A 15,601-nucleotide genomic window follows, 5' to 3' on the forward strand; every position below is an offset into this window, starting at 1 on the left:
ACCCTCAAATTATTACACACACACACACACACACACACACACACCACCCCACACCCAGCATCTCTAGCTACATACACTGGTCTTAAAAATCTAAGACTCCTCTTCTACCAAATGGGACCACAAGGTCTAACAAGTCCTCTGCCCCATAAACCCACACACTCTGATGCTGGAACACCATGCCTTAAGATCACAGGGTGAACCCCTAAATCCCGGGCCTGTCAACACCAGGCGGTTATCTAAAGAACACCCGAATGCTGGGAGAAGAGGATTAGAAAGTCGTGCCTGTGAGAATGAGACCCTGGAGTTGGGCAGAATTCACTCCCCACAGTTTAGAGGGACAGAACACTTAAGAGTCTCCCTCGGAAAGAAAATGACTGCAAATGCGTAGTCTCACATTTTAGCCTTGAAAGGAGGCTCAGTTTTTGTTCAATGTCACTCAATACTCTGAATCTGCAAACCTAGTAATAAATTTTGAATAACACCGACAATACATAGTCACTAGCGGGCAGAAGCCTCTTCAGAGATGAGGGTTAGGGAAGCTGAGGGTGAGTGACTACGGCATTTGGAATGGCAAGCACAGAGGCAGAAGAGATTTTAAATCTGCCACCCACAAAGAAACACAATGATAAAGAAACTGCAAATAGTTCCTGTCAGAAGGTTAACAAATGTTCCATGGCAATCAGCATTGTTAGGGAGAGGCTGCTCTCAACAGCTTCTCACGATTTAATAACCCCAGGAAGAACTCACTAAGTTCGAGTTTTAAAACATCGGAATATAAATGTCTTAGTTTCTTTTGACAAAACACTTGTTTATAAACCATCAACGTCAAAAGAAAAGCTCTCTAAGTCTGGCTAAGAACACATCCTAACTCTTCTGTGCAACTCACGTGTTCCTGAGTAAGGTTACTGGTCGCTCTAAGGCCCTCATCGTGGATGTGATTCTGCAGCTCCTGAATCATGTGAGGTAAGCCAGTAGACACGGCACGGAGCAAGACGTACATATTTGCCATGTCTGAGAGAAGAAAGAGTTTATTAAGCTCCAAACAACCTTATTATACAACACATGCTTTACAATGTAGAAGTTAAAGGAACATGTGGATAAAAGGCATGAACACACACACACACACTCACTTTCCAGCCACCTTACCTCCCTTCCCACAAGAAAGCAATGTTGTTGTTGCTTACTATGTAATGATGACAGAGGAACATTCAAGAAAATACACATATTCTTCTCTTTTTCTTTTACTCAAGTGCTATTGTGTGTTACGTGTGCTATTGGCAACTTCAGAATATCTTAACTTGTAAGTATTTTATACTGGTACATGAAGCAGTTCCACATATTTCACAACTGTATTACAATTACTGGGAAATTATGTTGTTCCATGGGGAAGAGTATTGTAGTATAAACCCCTAAAGGTGCTATGCTTGTGTCGATCTTGTAGGGAGATCCTCTAGGCAGAGAATCAACAGCAGGAAGCGCCTGTGCCACTGAACGGTGAGAAATGATGCCTCTGTACACTGTGTTTATCTTGAATGTCTTATTGAGGTGTTAAAATACATGCAGACAACTGTCCATAGCTTAGTTACATGGCTCCGTGAACTCTTACAGATGAACACACAACACCCTACATATGCACACCCAGGCTTAACAGACAGACATTACCTATACCTTGAAATGCCCAACATCCATCTCCTAACCACTACTGCTCCTCTGCCAATGTAAAGTAGACACAGGCTGAGCTCACCTGGCCTGAACTATGAACACAAACAATGACACAATGCTTCTGGCTGATTTCTTTTGTTCAATGTGACATTTAAGGCTCATCTGTGGTGTATTTAGCTTTAGTGTGTAGCTTTTCTGTAATAGTCTCTGGTATAGGCATCACTGGACATGTGGGTTGGTTCTAGTCATTACAAATAATGTTGCTATAAAGACCCTTGTACATTTTTGTACACACATGCATGTATGCATAGGGAAGGAGCTTCATGCCTAGGAGACTTGCTGGACCATAAAATATACATGTATATTGCTTTGGTACTCAGTGTTAGCTTTGCAATACGGCTGCATCAATGTATACTCCCATACCAGGATACAAGAAGTTCCTGGTATTCTACATGCCTCCTAATATGTCCTATCTTTATTCTGACTATACAGCAACTGAACGTTTTCACCATTTACTGCTAGTATTCCAGTATACTTCTGCTTTAAACCGAGTTAGATGGAACACTCCTGTTTTATCCTCCCTGATTCTTATATTTCTTTCCCATAGTCTGATTTCCTATTGTAGATAAGGAATTCTCAACATATTAAGCAAAGTAACCCTTGAGCTATATAAAAGTATAAACACATTTCCTAATCTTTCTACTTTAGACTGTACTTTGAAAACTTTTCCAAAAGTAAACTATATTGAGTCAGAAAAGAATATGTAATATACCAGGGAGGATTAAAGTGTGCTTAAATCTAAGGTAAGCAGCAAGCGATAGACAACATGGACATATCATTTAAATTCCACTCACATGTCCAATGGATGCACTTACCATTCTTTCTTTCTTGCCGAATGATGTTGTGGCACTCTGCGTGTAAGAACTGTAAGTGGTCTGCTACCATCCGTTGCTGACACTCGTTAATCACTTTAGTATATGAACTTGGATGCAAGTATTTCCGACATCTAATTTCTTCATCTTTTAATCTACCTAGAACCTACAGAAATATATCCTTATAATCATGAACTATGATGTAAACATCAACCAACTCTTACTGCCTCCAGGGGAATGCAGGTAAGGTTATGGAAAAGCTTTACACAACCAATTTCAACTAAAATTTATAAGTCATTTCAGATCTACTTAGGTTACCAACTGTCACCTACATCCCCCCACTGCATTCTGAACAAGAACTACCTTCACTCATCAGCCCAAAGCACCTGCTGTATCAGGAGCCCAACAAAACAGGAGTAAAGTATGAAGATCAACACATGAAGTAGATTTTCCCCCTTGTTTCCATTTTATGAAATGGGAACAAACTACACAAACCATCCTTATCTATCACATTAAAGACCCCTCCCTCAGACAGGGTTTCTCTGTGTAACAGTCCTGGCTGTCCTGGAGCTCCATCTGTAGAGCAGGCTGGCCTAGAACTCAAGAGATCCACCTGCCTTTGCCTCCCCAGTGCTGGGATTAAAGGCGTGCACCACCACTGCCTGGCTTAAAGACTCTTACAGTGAGTCAAATATGTCAACCAAGATGTTTTATTAAAGATTATGCTGTATGGAAAGGAATCAAATGCAAATAAAATGCAGTTCAATACAAAGTTAATCAAAATGGGAGGTAAAGAACCTGAGTAATTCTTTAACAAAACTACAATATTGTAGCCATTAAGACTATACTAGCAAGGCACACATAAGTTGTGTGGACTAGGAAACCACTCTGATGTAAAGCTAAGAAAATAAAGTTTATGGACTTAATTGACCCTAAGGAATTATGTAAGTGTGACCTTTTAAAGACTGGTGGTTGTTTGTCAGGAAACAAAGAAGGGAAATCATTGGAAATATAATGAAATGTCTCATTAGAACACTCAGTGAGACGCTATTCTACTGGATACTTACTAGTAATGACAAGGGCTCTGGGTAGTTAGAGAAAATAAAGGTCTCTAGGCTTTAAAAGGTGCTCACTATGTTGTTTTGTTAGTTCTATTATAATATTTTACCATCCCAGTTAAACCAACTAACAGAAATCATTCAATAACAAAATGCTTGAACCTTAACACTGCAAACAAAAAGCTGGTTAAGCCAGATGCAGAGATGCACATCTGTAACCCCAGGATTTAGGAGGTGAAGGCAGAAGGGCTGCTATGACTTGAACACCTGTCTAGGCTATAAAACACGATTTGGTTTCAAAATACCAAGAAACCAAAACTTACATGTCTTTATAATGACTCTAGCATTCTTTCTTACTGCCATGGAAATATTAAAGGGGGTTTAAAGTTCCTTCCAGAGGTTTGACACAATGTTCAGAACTCAGCAGACCAAGAGTTAACCACGGCTCAAATTATTGTATTTGCCCTCCACTTTCTCTTTCCACCTTGTTATTTTTACTTTACTTATTTATATTAGAAACAGAGTCACGTTTCCAGGCAGGGCTGGCCTGAAATTCCTTATACAGCTGAGGACATTGACCTCCTGATCTCCCTGCCTCTGTCTGAAGATACTGGGATTACAGGCATGCATCACCATGCCAGGTTATGCAGTGCTGGGTACTGAACCTGGGCCTCACGATGACTGTGAGTCAAGGCATTTACAGACAAGCCTAAGCACCTGAGACTGATTCTCAGAACCCACATGAAGGAAGGACTGAATCCACCCCCAAGCTGTTCTCTCGTCACCACACCTCAACAGTGGCACAATATCCATTTTATATTAACTTTTTAAAGACTATTTTGGAAATATGTGTATATATGTATCTATGTGTGGGTATGTGCACCAGAGTACAGGTGCCCATGGAGTCCAGAAAAGAGGATCATCCAGAGCCTCTGGAACACTAGTTACAAGTGGTTGTTCTGGAAACTAAACACAGGTCTTCTACAAGAGGTGTATATACCCTTAATCACTGAGCAATCTATCCAGCCCATATTATATTAATTTTAATAATGTAACTGAAATAGTACTTTTCCCTTAAGAGAAATGATACAACAAAACCTTTTCCACGAAAGCAGTATTAAATATGTATGCTCTGTTAAATAAAATCCTGCAGATGTGTAACAGGTAAATGTTCATGAGGTGTTTACCTTTTCCATATACTGTGAGCAATTTGATTCTTGTAATAAATTTGAAGCTTCTTGCTTGTAATATTCTCCTGTTTCAGTCAGAAAGGGAGACACAAAGATTCCCTGATAAAACTGAAAATCAATTAAAATTGTATTAGTAAAACCTGGAACAATTTCAGAAATTAAAGGTCTTATCATGTTTGGAAGTAGACTTTTTACCTTTAAGGGAAATTTTTTCTTATACTGTTCAACATGAACAAAGGAGTTAATAACCCCATGGATTACTTTCTGGTTTGGGTCTTCACCACCACGATCACTGAAACAAAGTATAATACACAATATGCTTGAGAACACAGACATCTGCAGACTTATACCCAATTATGCCAATACACAGATGCTAACTTAATGCCCTAATAAAAATTACAAGGTCAAAATGCATGCATGAAGCTTGAAACAGTTTTTCATTATTATCATCATTATAGATAATACACACTAGAAATCATCTCAATAAATGTTATTTGATGGAAAACGATGTGCCATGATTATCACTGAGGTCATTCTTCAGCTATGACCATCAGACACCTGGACTTCAGTCTGCATCACACTGTACTGAATGGCAGGAGAGAAAAGCCTCCTATCTAAGCCTCAGCAATCAGACAGGAAGAAGAACTAAAGAGCATTCAAATTGGGGGAAAAACAGTAAAAGTATTGGTTTGCAGGTGGCGCTGGGAAAAACAGATACCAAATTTTATATAAGAAAAAACAAAAACAAAAACAAAAAAATAACTATTAAGGTAACCGATTTCATTTGCAGAATACAGAATGAACATACAGAAATCAGTAGTGTTGCTATTGGCCAATAACAAACTACCTGAATCAGAAATCAAGAAGGCAATCCCATTTTGTATTTGCTATAAGAAATAACCAGGAAAACCTTAAAAATGAAAAAACTAATGAAAGAAATTAAAGTGAACTCAAAATTAGTTAGAATTGACAGAAACAACGAATGCATGCTAATAAAGAACTATGTATCAGATCAGTCAATAAACATTAAGCACCAAGGAGATAAAAACCCACACTCACTTTTTGATTTCTCTGAGCAGCATCCGGATGAGGACATTCTGAAGGGGTTCAACCATTAACTTCCTCCACATATCCAATGCTAGCTGCCAGGAAAAATAGAAATCAGCAAGGCTGAATTAGGTAGTTTTTCCCTTAACAGTCATTCTAGGATTTTTTTAAACAGAAATACCCATTAACAGACATATTATTGATATTTTAAAGTACAAGTAAAAACTGAAGAAAAAAATAACTTTTCATTAAAGTAGCAGTCATCACATCAGAATTAGAAGATTAAAAACATATTATTGTGTGTATGCATACGTGCTTACATATTATTTTTATTATTAATATTGTTAGTGTGTGTTTGTGTGTGACATGTGTGTGCCTGTGTGCCACGATGCACACAGGAGGTCAGCACAAGTTTCTGGAGTTGATTCTTTCCACCACTAGGTGGGCTTTACATGGTCAGGAGGCAAGTACTTGACCCACAGAGCCATCTTATCTCCTCTATGGCTTTAACAGTCACAGAAAATCTTACTAAAATAGCTCTGTTATAAACTCCTTATTGATGGTTAAATACACACACACACACACACACACACACACACACACTACAAAAAGATGGGCTAACCCCTGTAACTCACACAGGTGGAAGGGGAGAGCTAATATCACAAAGTTGTCCTCTGGCCTCTGTCATGCCATGCGGCAGATACACATGGACATCATGCATATATACACACAATAATAAATTTAAATTAAACACAAACTTATGTTTGCAGTCACTTACAGCATTTCTTACCTCTCCTATTTCCATAAGTGGTTCATTCATATCTACTCCGCCATAGCCGTATTGTAAATCGGCTTCCGTCAATTTATTTTTTTTAATATACTGGGTATTGAGATACCTGAAAAATCAAACACAAGTACACTGGATGTAAAGTCAAAATCAGTTAGGAAAATAACTTACAAATCTAGAATAGTAATCTTTTTTTTTCCGAGACAGGGTTTCTCTGTGTAGCTTTGCGCCTTTCCTGGAACTCACTTGGTAGCCCAGGCTGGCCTCAAACTCACAGAGATTCACCTGGTTCTGCCTCCCGGGTGCTGGGATGAAAGGTGTGCGCCACCACCGCCCGGCTTAGAATAGTAATCTTAGGGTCATAAGTTAGAGACTAATTCAGAGATAACTCCAAAAGAAATGATATACAAGTTAGAAATAAATGAAAACTAATTATTAGCCCTGGACTTTCTATAAGGGTCACTACACCACAAAGGGTACACTTAGCAGTTTCAGGCAGCAGAAATTAAAACAACAAAAAGCATTTCTCCTGTATGACTACCAACCCTGGGTTTAAGCCTCAGTACTGGAGAAAGAAAATATGCTTTTGCCTTATTTCTTACTTCTCTTCTTTTCATTAATTTATTACAGATGGCCTAGGGGGAAATATATATATATATATATATACACACACATATGTGGTATACATATGTATACCACAAAATGCTCATTTCTCTTTTCATTTATTTATTTATTGGTTTTTCAAGGCAGGGTTTCTCTGTGTGCCCTTGGCTGTCCTAGAACTCGATCTGTAAACCAGGCTGGCCTCAAACTCGGAGATCCGTCTGCTCCTGCCTCCTGAGTGCTGGGATTAAACCACATCCGGCCCTTCAAATTGTATTTCTAACAATGCCTTTCAGCTAAGGAAAGGACTGAGAGACAGGAATAAAAGATATCAAAAGGCCAATCTACAGCCTGCAATGTCCTGTAGCTAGGATAATAACATCTGGCCTCTCTCATTCAGGTCTCACACCTTTCAGGTCTGCCTTGATCCCTTCTGAATTAACTTTACCTTCCCACATCAAATAAAATCATGTTTTACTAGTTATACAGTACTTGCTACTACATATAAAATCCTTTTCTCTTATTGATAAATCTTTTTTGTATTCTCAGTTCTCTGGAATATAAGGGTGGAGAAGGACCTTTTCTTACATCAATCAAAAAAATTCAGCAGGCAAATATCAAGTTCTAAAAAAATTCCTCTTTAATGTATTTTAAAAGAATGGTAACAGTCTGAACAACAGGGCCAGAAACAGTTAACACTAGAACACTAATTTCGACAGGCAGCCTAAACCAGATTGTAAAAGCCATGAATGACAGAGATTAGCAATTAATTGCTAAAGTCAGTGTAAGAGTACACATCTACAGTCAGGTGGTGACAGTGTACACCTTTAGTCTCAGCACTCAGGAGGCAGGGGCAGGCGGATCCTCTGTGAGTTCGAGGCCAGTCTGGTCTACAGAGTGAGTTCCAGGACAGCCAGGGCTGTTACACAGAGAAACTCTGTCTCAAATAAATAAAAATGAATGAATGAATGAATGAATGAACGAACGAACGAATGAACGAACAAATAAATAAATAAGAAAGTGCACATCTGTAACCATAGCACTTGGGAGATTGGTGACGAAGGATCACCAAGTTCAAGACCAGGCACAGAGAGCAAGACCCTGTTTCAAAATAATAATAATAATTTTAAAGTGGATTATTTAAATAATGTTATATAATTTTTAAATAATTATGCACCTGGCGAGGCTAAAACAATAAAGAAGCTTGTGCCAAAGAATTCCAGATCAGCTTGGTGAACACAGTGAGACAGATTCCCATCTTAAAACAAAAATTCTTTACATATATTACATTATACATTTTCTTACCGACTATGACTAGAAACAAGGAATGGCCTAGACAACATGACCAGTCTACCACCCAAGAACACTATTTATGTGTTTTCATCTAATTATTATCAACTATTAGATGTTGTCATTTATTTATGTTATTTATGTGTCTGTGAAAAGATCTCATTACTTACTTATAACCATCAGTTATATGATACCAATAGTACAGAGGGCAATTAACTGACTCCCATAGCCATCAGCTCTATGATTGTGTTATAGACAGTGGAAAGTTAGTGATTTTAAACAGTAATCAAGGACACTTTTAATAAGATAACATAAACCAGGAATGGTGGCATACACCTACCATCCTAGTGCTTAGGAGGTAATCAACTACAAACTGAGTTCAAGGTCAACCTGGGCTCATGAGACCTTGTCTCAAAAATTAAAAAAAAAAAAAAAATGCATGTAGAAAGACTACAGTATAGTAAAATGAATGAGCCCTGAAGTCTGACTGATAAGGGGTTTAATTAAATTCTGCCACAATTACCAACTGGATGATCTCAAAGTTACTACCAACCTCATATGGTTTTCCATGTGCAGGTACTCATAACTAGCACTAGCATAATAGTATTAATTTAAATAGTACTAAATTATCAATCCATCTTGATGAATAAGACAACAAAGCAAACTACACCCAAGGATAGTTTCAACAAAGAGAAAAGCAGCTCTTCGCCAAACCACTTCAGCTAGGAGCCCCCATTACACCTTAGTGTATGCTCTACACTAAAGGCCCATGCATATACATTTGCACATGCACTCAACTCTTCAAAATCCAGTAATGCTACAATTCAGCTAGGGATTACCTTAATAAATCCTCATGATGTCTAATGTACAGGACAAAGTGTTTCATAGAAGTTAACACCACAATAAACCTGCACTTCAGCCAGGCAGTGGTGGAGCACGCCTTTAATCCCAGTACTTGGGAGGCAGAGGCAGGTGGATGGATCTCTGTGTGTTCAAGGCCAGCCTGGTCTACAAAGTGAGTTCCAGGAAAAGCGCAAAATTACACAGAGAAACCCTGTCTCGAAAAAACCAAAATAAAAAATAAAAAAAATAAACCCTGTACTTCGTAGTAACTGATTTTTTTTTTTAATTATGTTTTTGATCTTCTAAAAGCCACTGTGACATTGGAAAGTCCAGTTTCTACACTGGCAGCTTAGGTTAAGTAGACTATACTTCTGTTGAACCAGCAAGACAAAGGAGTACCAACAAGCCAGGAGAACCGAGAGCTGTTTTGGCAATGTGGTAGGTACTGTCACAGAGCAGGGGAGATTATGCCTGGAGAGCTACCTCAAGGGTTCAGCTTCTCCACAGTGGATACTGAAACTTGGGCCCATCTGTGGCCCACACCACAAAACACAGGGCAAAATTATCACTGCACCCATCGCGGGCCATAATCATTCTAAGAGTGGACTCTCAGGATCCAAGAATAAGAGAAAAATGTACTTCATGTCAGTTTGGTATTTGTTTACTATCTCTCAATAAATGTAGTAGTTGTTTTAGACTGGTAATGTATACCCTGTGCCATTATATGTTGGAAGTATAGGATCTGTTTTTTTAATTTTGATTTTATAGAGGATTACAATTAAGGAATTGCATGAATCTCAGTTGAGACTTTGAACGTGGGACTTTTAAACATTGTTGAGACTGTGATAGACAATGGGGACTTTTGAAGTTGGCCTAAATGCATTTTGCATTATTATATTATTACAAGCTTATGGGGGCCAGAGAGTGGAATACGGTAGTTTGAATGTAATTTGCCCCCATAATCTCATAGGGAGTGGCATTATTAGGAGGTGTGGCATTGTTGGAATAGGTGTGGTCTTGGAGGAAGTGTGTGTCACTGTGGAGGTGGGCTTTGAGGTCTCATATATGTTCAAGATACTGCCTAGTGTCTCAGACCACTTCCTGTTGCCTGCAAGATGTACAATTCTCAGCTACTTCTCCAGCACCATGTCTGCCCACACTCCACCACACTCCCAGCTGCCATGCTCCCTGCCATGATGATAATGGACTAAACCTCTAATACTGTAAGCCACCACCTCAATTAAATGTTTTCCTTCATAAGAGTTGCTATGGTCATGGTGTCTTTTCATGGCAATAGAAATCCTAACTATGACAATGAACAAATGTCTGCTTTACTCAGCAACAGTTATGGACAGGCATATTCAAATGTGCACTACTTACACAAGGATCCCTAAGATTATAGTGCTTAGTTATGGCACAGCTACATTAGCTTATGAATGTACAAACTTTGATGTAGAAACAATCAATGACATTCCTTGGAATTTAAGGTCTGTCATTATGCAATAGACAATTGTTCTTATTTCTACTGTCTAAGAGACTGAATCAAATAGGAGCAGCACAGAGAACCATGGAAATACAAGACCTAAACTGGAGATGATGCAGAAAAGAGGAAAATTTAGAAAGGGGAATATAAGAAGAACGTGTCAGAATTAGTCATCCAGAGAAGGAGTGCGGCCAGATGGAGCAGTGGGGAAGACAGGAAGAAAGGAGCAGGGAGCAGGACTATGGCAAAATCAACATGCCCAGAGGACCTTGAAGAAAACTGCCAAGTATTTACCAGTGACCTCAAAGCCCGAAATGCACCTTAGTCTTACAGAAACGTATGCAGGACTGTGGCTTAGGTTTGCCCCACTAAGCTTCATCCAACCTGAGCTTTTGCACCCATCTCTGCTGGAATTTAACACATATTCCAGACAGTCTGAAGAAACAGAGCTACAACATTTATTTTTCTTTTCCACAGGGTTAGCTGCCTACATATCTGCCTGTCTCAGATACACACCTTGTTCTGACTGTGGACCTATTAACACAGTCCCTATCAGTAATCCATATTCCAATGAGATATAATATAAATTATTCTTTCATAATTAAACCCATTAGTATAATTTACACTAATTAAAAATAAATTATTGGGGTAGAGAGACAGCCCAGTGGTTAAGAGCACTGGCTGCTCTTCCAGTCCTAATGCCTACAACCAAACTGATCTGATGCCCTTCTGGCCCCAGGACACCAGGCATGCAAATGCTGCAGAGACATGCAGGGAAACCACACACACACACACATAAACCAGGACCGAATTAGGAGCGCAGGCAGCCCTGCTAAGTGGCCAAGATTCTGCAGCACTCACCTATATAAGCAGTCCATGTAGTCGGCACCCTTGCTGTACTCTTCCCAGTACCTATGATACATAACAAGCACTTGTTCTTCAGACTCCAGAACTCTCTAGACAGAAAAAACAGTTTTGCTTTCAAAGTACTAATCATTTTTGTTACAATGAAATTATAAAATATGGAATCAAGCTCCTAAAGATAACATAAATCAAGCATTATCACCCGTATTTATAAATTATGTTTTGACTACATTTATTACAAATGAAACTGGGGGGGGGGGATGGGAGCCTTAGAATAGAAAATGACTATCCAAAGATTTCTCCAAAATAAAGAGACAAATGATCATAGCTAGATTTTCTCTCTGAGATAGAGAAAATGGGCTGAGATTGTAGCTCAGTGGTAGCATGCCCACCTAGCATGAGCAAAGCCCTGTGTTCAATTTGAAGCACCACAAAAATAAAACAGAAAACAATTCTATTAGACTCACGAATTTCTGCATAAAAGTTACTTTAGAAACTGTTTTTGAGACAGGACCTCTTGCAGCTTAGATTGGCCTGTAACTGTAATAACGCTCCCCTAAGCCGGGGTGACCGGTGGGCAATGGCACAACCAGCGTGTGCACTGCGGGGGGTCAAAGCCGGTTTCCTATTAGATAAGCACTCCACCAACTGAGTAAGCCAGTCTTCAACGCCTCTTTAAGATCACGTGACTTAGGAGGCTTGGCTGATTCAGAACACTCTTGGTAGCCTAGGATCACCTTATACTCACAACAACCCTTCTAGCTCAGCCTCCCCAGTGATGGGATTATAGGCTTGAGCCATAAACAGCTTCAATTCTAATTCTCAAAAGACTTGTGCTGGGCATGGTGACATGCATCTATAATCCAGAGCTCTGATTTCCAGGCTAACCAAGGCTATGGAGTGAGACCCTGTCTCTCAAAAGAAACAAAGCAAACAAAGAAACAAACAAAACCCCCACATATTCTAAACAGTCCACTTCTATCATCCCAGTACTTGGGAGATAAGGCTGGTCAGGAAAGAGTTCAAGACTAAACAGCATGGACTACTCAGCAGTTTGAGGCCATCTTGGAAAATATGATACCTCATCTAAAAACAAAACAAAACAAGGGTTGGAGATTTAGCTCAGTGGTAGAGCGTTTGCCTAGCAAGCGCAAGGCCCTGGGTTCAGTCCTCAGCTCCAGAAAAGAAAAACAAACAAACAAAAAACAACCACAGTCTAACTTAATAAATTTCAACATTAATAAATATCTTACATAGTTATGAACTATGTATAGCCAAGCTCACTAGCTTATGATAGTCAAACTTTGGTCCAATATAACATATTACACACTGAAACAATCTTAAAGTACTTGCTATCAAAACCACTGCCATGAGCTGATAGATGCACACTCAAACAACAAAGAGTACATGCAATAGACAATAAACATGCATTAAATGCAGTATATTTCCTCTACGTGTCTTAAGGGAAATATTAATTGTTCAGCTCTCTTGGTCAACAGGGTATCTATTCCTTGTCAAGACAGAAGCTGTATTGTTTGACCATTAAGTGAGATCTGATGGTTGCCCCCAACTACTAATTAAGGTAGAGGACAAGATTCCAGCTTAGGCTGAAATTTATCTCCTCCAGTTCCAACGGTCTGTAGAGACCATGTAGGGGATACAGAAGTTCATTTCAATGAGTGAGATTATGTAGCAGGTATAAATTCCAAGGACCCAAACGGGGATTTCCACTGTGAACCAAATAACACTGTTTAATTCCTAGAGCTTAAATACAACTAGAAAGACACTGTTTAAGAAATTTAGCCGGTGGGCGGTGGTGGCACACGCCTTTAATCCCAGCACTTGGGAGGCAGAGCCAGGCGGATCTCTGTGAGTTCGAGGCCAGCCTGGGCTACCAAGTGAGCTCCAGGAAAGGCGCAAAGCTACACAGAGAAACCCTGTCTCGAAGAAAAAAAAAAAAAAAAGAAATTTAGTCGGGCGGTGGTGGCACACGCCTTTAATCTCAGCACTAGGGAGGCAGAGCCAGGCGGATCTCCGTGAGTTCAAGGCCAGGCTGGGCCACAGAGTGAGTTCCAGGATAGGCTCCAAAACAACACAGAGAAACCCTGTCTTGAAAAACCAAAAAAAAAATAATAATAATAAGGAAATTTAGGTCAGCTGGTCAGTGGTGGGGCACGCCTTTAATCCCAGCACCCAGGAGTCAGAGGCAGGCAGATCTCAATAAATTCAAGGCCAGCCTGGTCTACAGAGTGAATCTGAGGACTACACAGAGAAATCTCATTTTGAAAAATCAAAAAAAAAAAAAAAAAAAGAAAGAAAGAAAGAAATTTAGGTCTGGCTAATTTCATGTGTTCTTTTAAATTTGCATCTTTTTTAATAATAAAGTTTAAAATTAAAAAAAAAAAAAAGATCCAAAGCCCCGAATTTGATGCCTATTTTCCTCTGGAAATCAGTGAACTAGTCAAATAACTGCAGCTGTAGGCAGATGCATATCCCAACTATACTATCCCTTACCTTGTGCAAATGCCGAACGTGATTTTCCAAAAAAACCTTTGTTTCCGCATAAAGTCTTTCTCCAAGTGGTTCAGGATAGGCCACACATAAAGCATAGATATCTCTAGATAGGTTATTAAGGTTCTCATAGTCAAAACGTGAGACTTAGGTTTGGCATCAAAAAAGGAAACATCAAGCTGGGGGTTGTGGTGACCTGTAACCCTGAACTTCTTTCTGAATCTACCTCACTAGTGCTGGGAATACAGGTTGTATACCATCAAGACCAAAGATGAAAAAGAAACGGAAAATACAGGGCTACTTAGGGTGGAATCATGCCTTAATACTTTAAATACAAAGAACAGGAAAACATGGGAACAAAGAAAGGGCTAGAGAAACACTTGCTGCTGTCAGAGGACCTGAGTTCGGTTCCTAGCACCCACACAATAGCTCACAACTGTCTATTAACTCCAGCTCCAGACAGCTTTTTCTGGGCATGTCGCATGCTATGTGCCACAAATACACAGGCAAAGTAAAATCACCTATACACTCCTATTACCTGTGGTATAACAGCCTTATATACTAAAGGACTTGGTTAAGAGAGCACAGTGGGGAACAGAAGAGACGGCTCAGCTGTTCCGAGAACGCACTGCTCCAGCAGAGACTCAAAGTGCAGCTCCAGCACTCACTCTGGGCAGCTAGCTCATAACTGCTTTAAACTCCAGGGATCCAGTGCTTTGGCCTCAGAAAGCAACCACACATTGTGTGCAAAATCCACACACATATACATAATAATAATGTTGGAACTATTTACCATCAACAACTCCAAACTTTATCCAATATTATAAAGAAAGCAGTGATACGAATACCTATCAGCTAAGAATTTAAACTTTCTCTATAGAAAATTGAAAATGGTTTGGGAAAGGGGACAGGAATCAAGGTACTGATGGTGAAAACGCTTCAATACATGCTGAGCCTCTGAAAACAGCTTGCAGTCCCTCTAATTTTCAACTCTAAATACTTTTATTTATTTAAATCAGGGTCTTATTATGTAGCCCTGGCTGGCCTAGAGCTTGGTTTGTGACCAGGCAGGCCTGCATTTGCTTCTAGAGAACAGGATTAAAGGTGTGAGGCACAATGTCCAGACCCCCGCCCCCCCCAAAAAAAAATTTTAAATCAAAGTAGACAACTTGAAGAATGAAAACTGAGAATTGACTCCTGGTCTCCATAGGATGCACACACCTGTAAATACACATGTATTATATATTGTAAATACATGTGTATTTACAGGTGTGTGCATCCTATATATATATAAGCACATATGAAAATACGATAAAATAAAGTAATAGTTACTTAAGGAGTAATTTTCCAGGGAAGTATTCTATTTCAAAACTACTTATAAGCCAATCAGC

The 15,601-nt window shown here is 39.4% G+C and overlaps 1 protein-coding gene across 5 annotated transcripts in view; it reads right to left on the bottom strand.

Moving 5' to 3' along the window:
• Cul2 (cullin 2) overlaps positions 1 to 15,601 on the bottom strand; it is a 40,732-nt gene that overhangs the window by 12,005 nt on the left and 13,126 nt on the right. For all 5 annotated transcript variants that reach the window (XM_042277967.2, XM_076572523.1, XM_042277966.2 and 2 more), the window contains 8 exons: positions 14,214 to 14,316; positions 11,697 to 11,791; positions 6,620 to 6,725; positions 5,842 to 5,924; positions 4,978 to 5,074; positions 4,780 to 4,890; positions 2,538 to 2,700; positions 887 to 1,011 (listed from right to left, as the gene is read on the bottom strand). In XM_042277967.2, the coding sequence (XP_042133901.1) occupies positions 887 to 1,011; positions 2,538 to 2,700; positions 4,780 to 4,890; positions 4,978 to 5,074; positions 5,842 to 5,924; positions 6,620 to 6,725; positions 11,697 to 11,791; positions 14,214 to 14,316 (883 nt within the window). The remainder of the gene's footprint in view (positions 1 to 886; positions 1,012 to 2,537; positions 2,701 to 4,779; positions 4,891 to 4,977; positions 5,075 to 5,841; positions 5,925 to 6,619; positions 6,726 to 11,696; positions 11,792 to 14,213; positions 14,317 to 15,601) is intronic.

Source organism: Peromyscus maniculatus, chromosome 5 (genome assembly GCF_049852395.1).
Source record: "Peromyscus maniculatus bairdii isolate BWxNUB_F1_BW_parent chromosome 5, HU_Pman_BW_mat_3.1, whole genome shotgun sequence".
Lineage (NCBI taxonomy): Eukaryota > Metazoa > Chordata > Mammalia > Rodentia > Cricetidae > Peromyscus > Peromyscus maniculatus.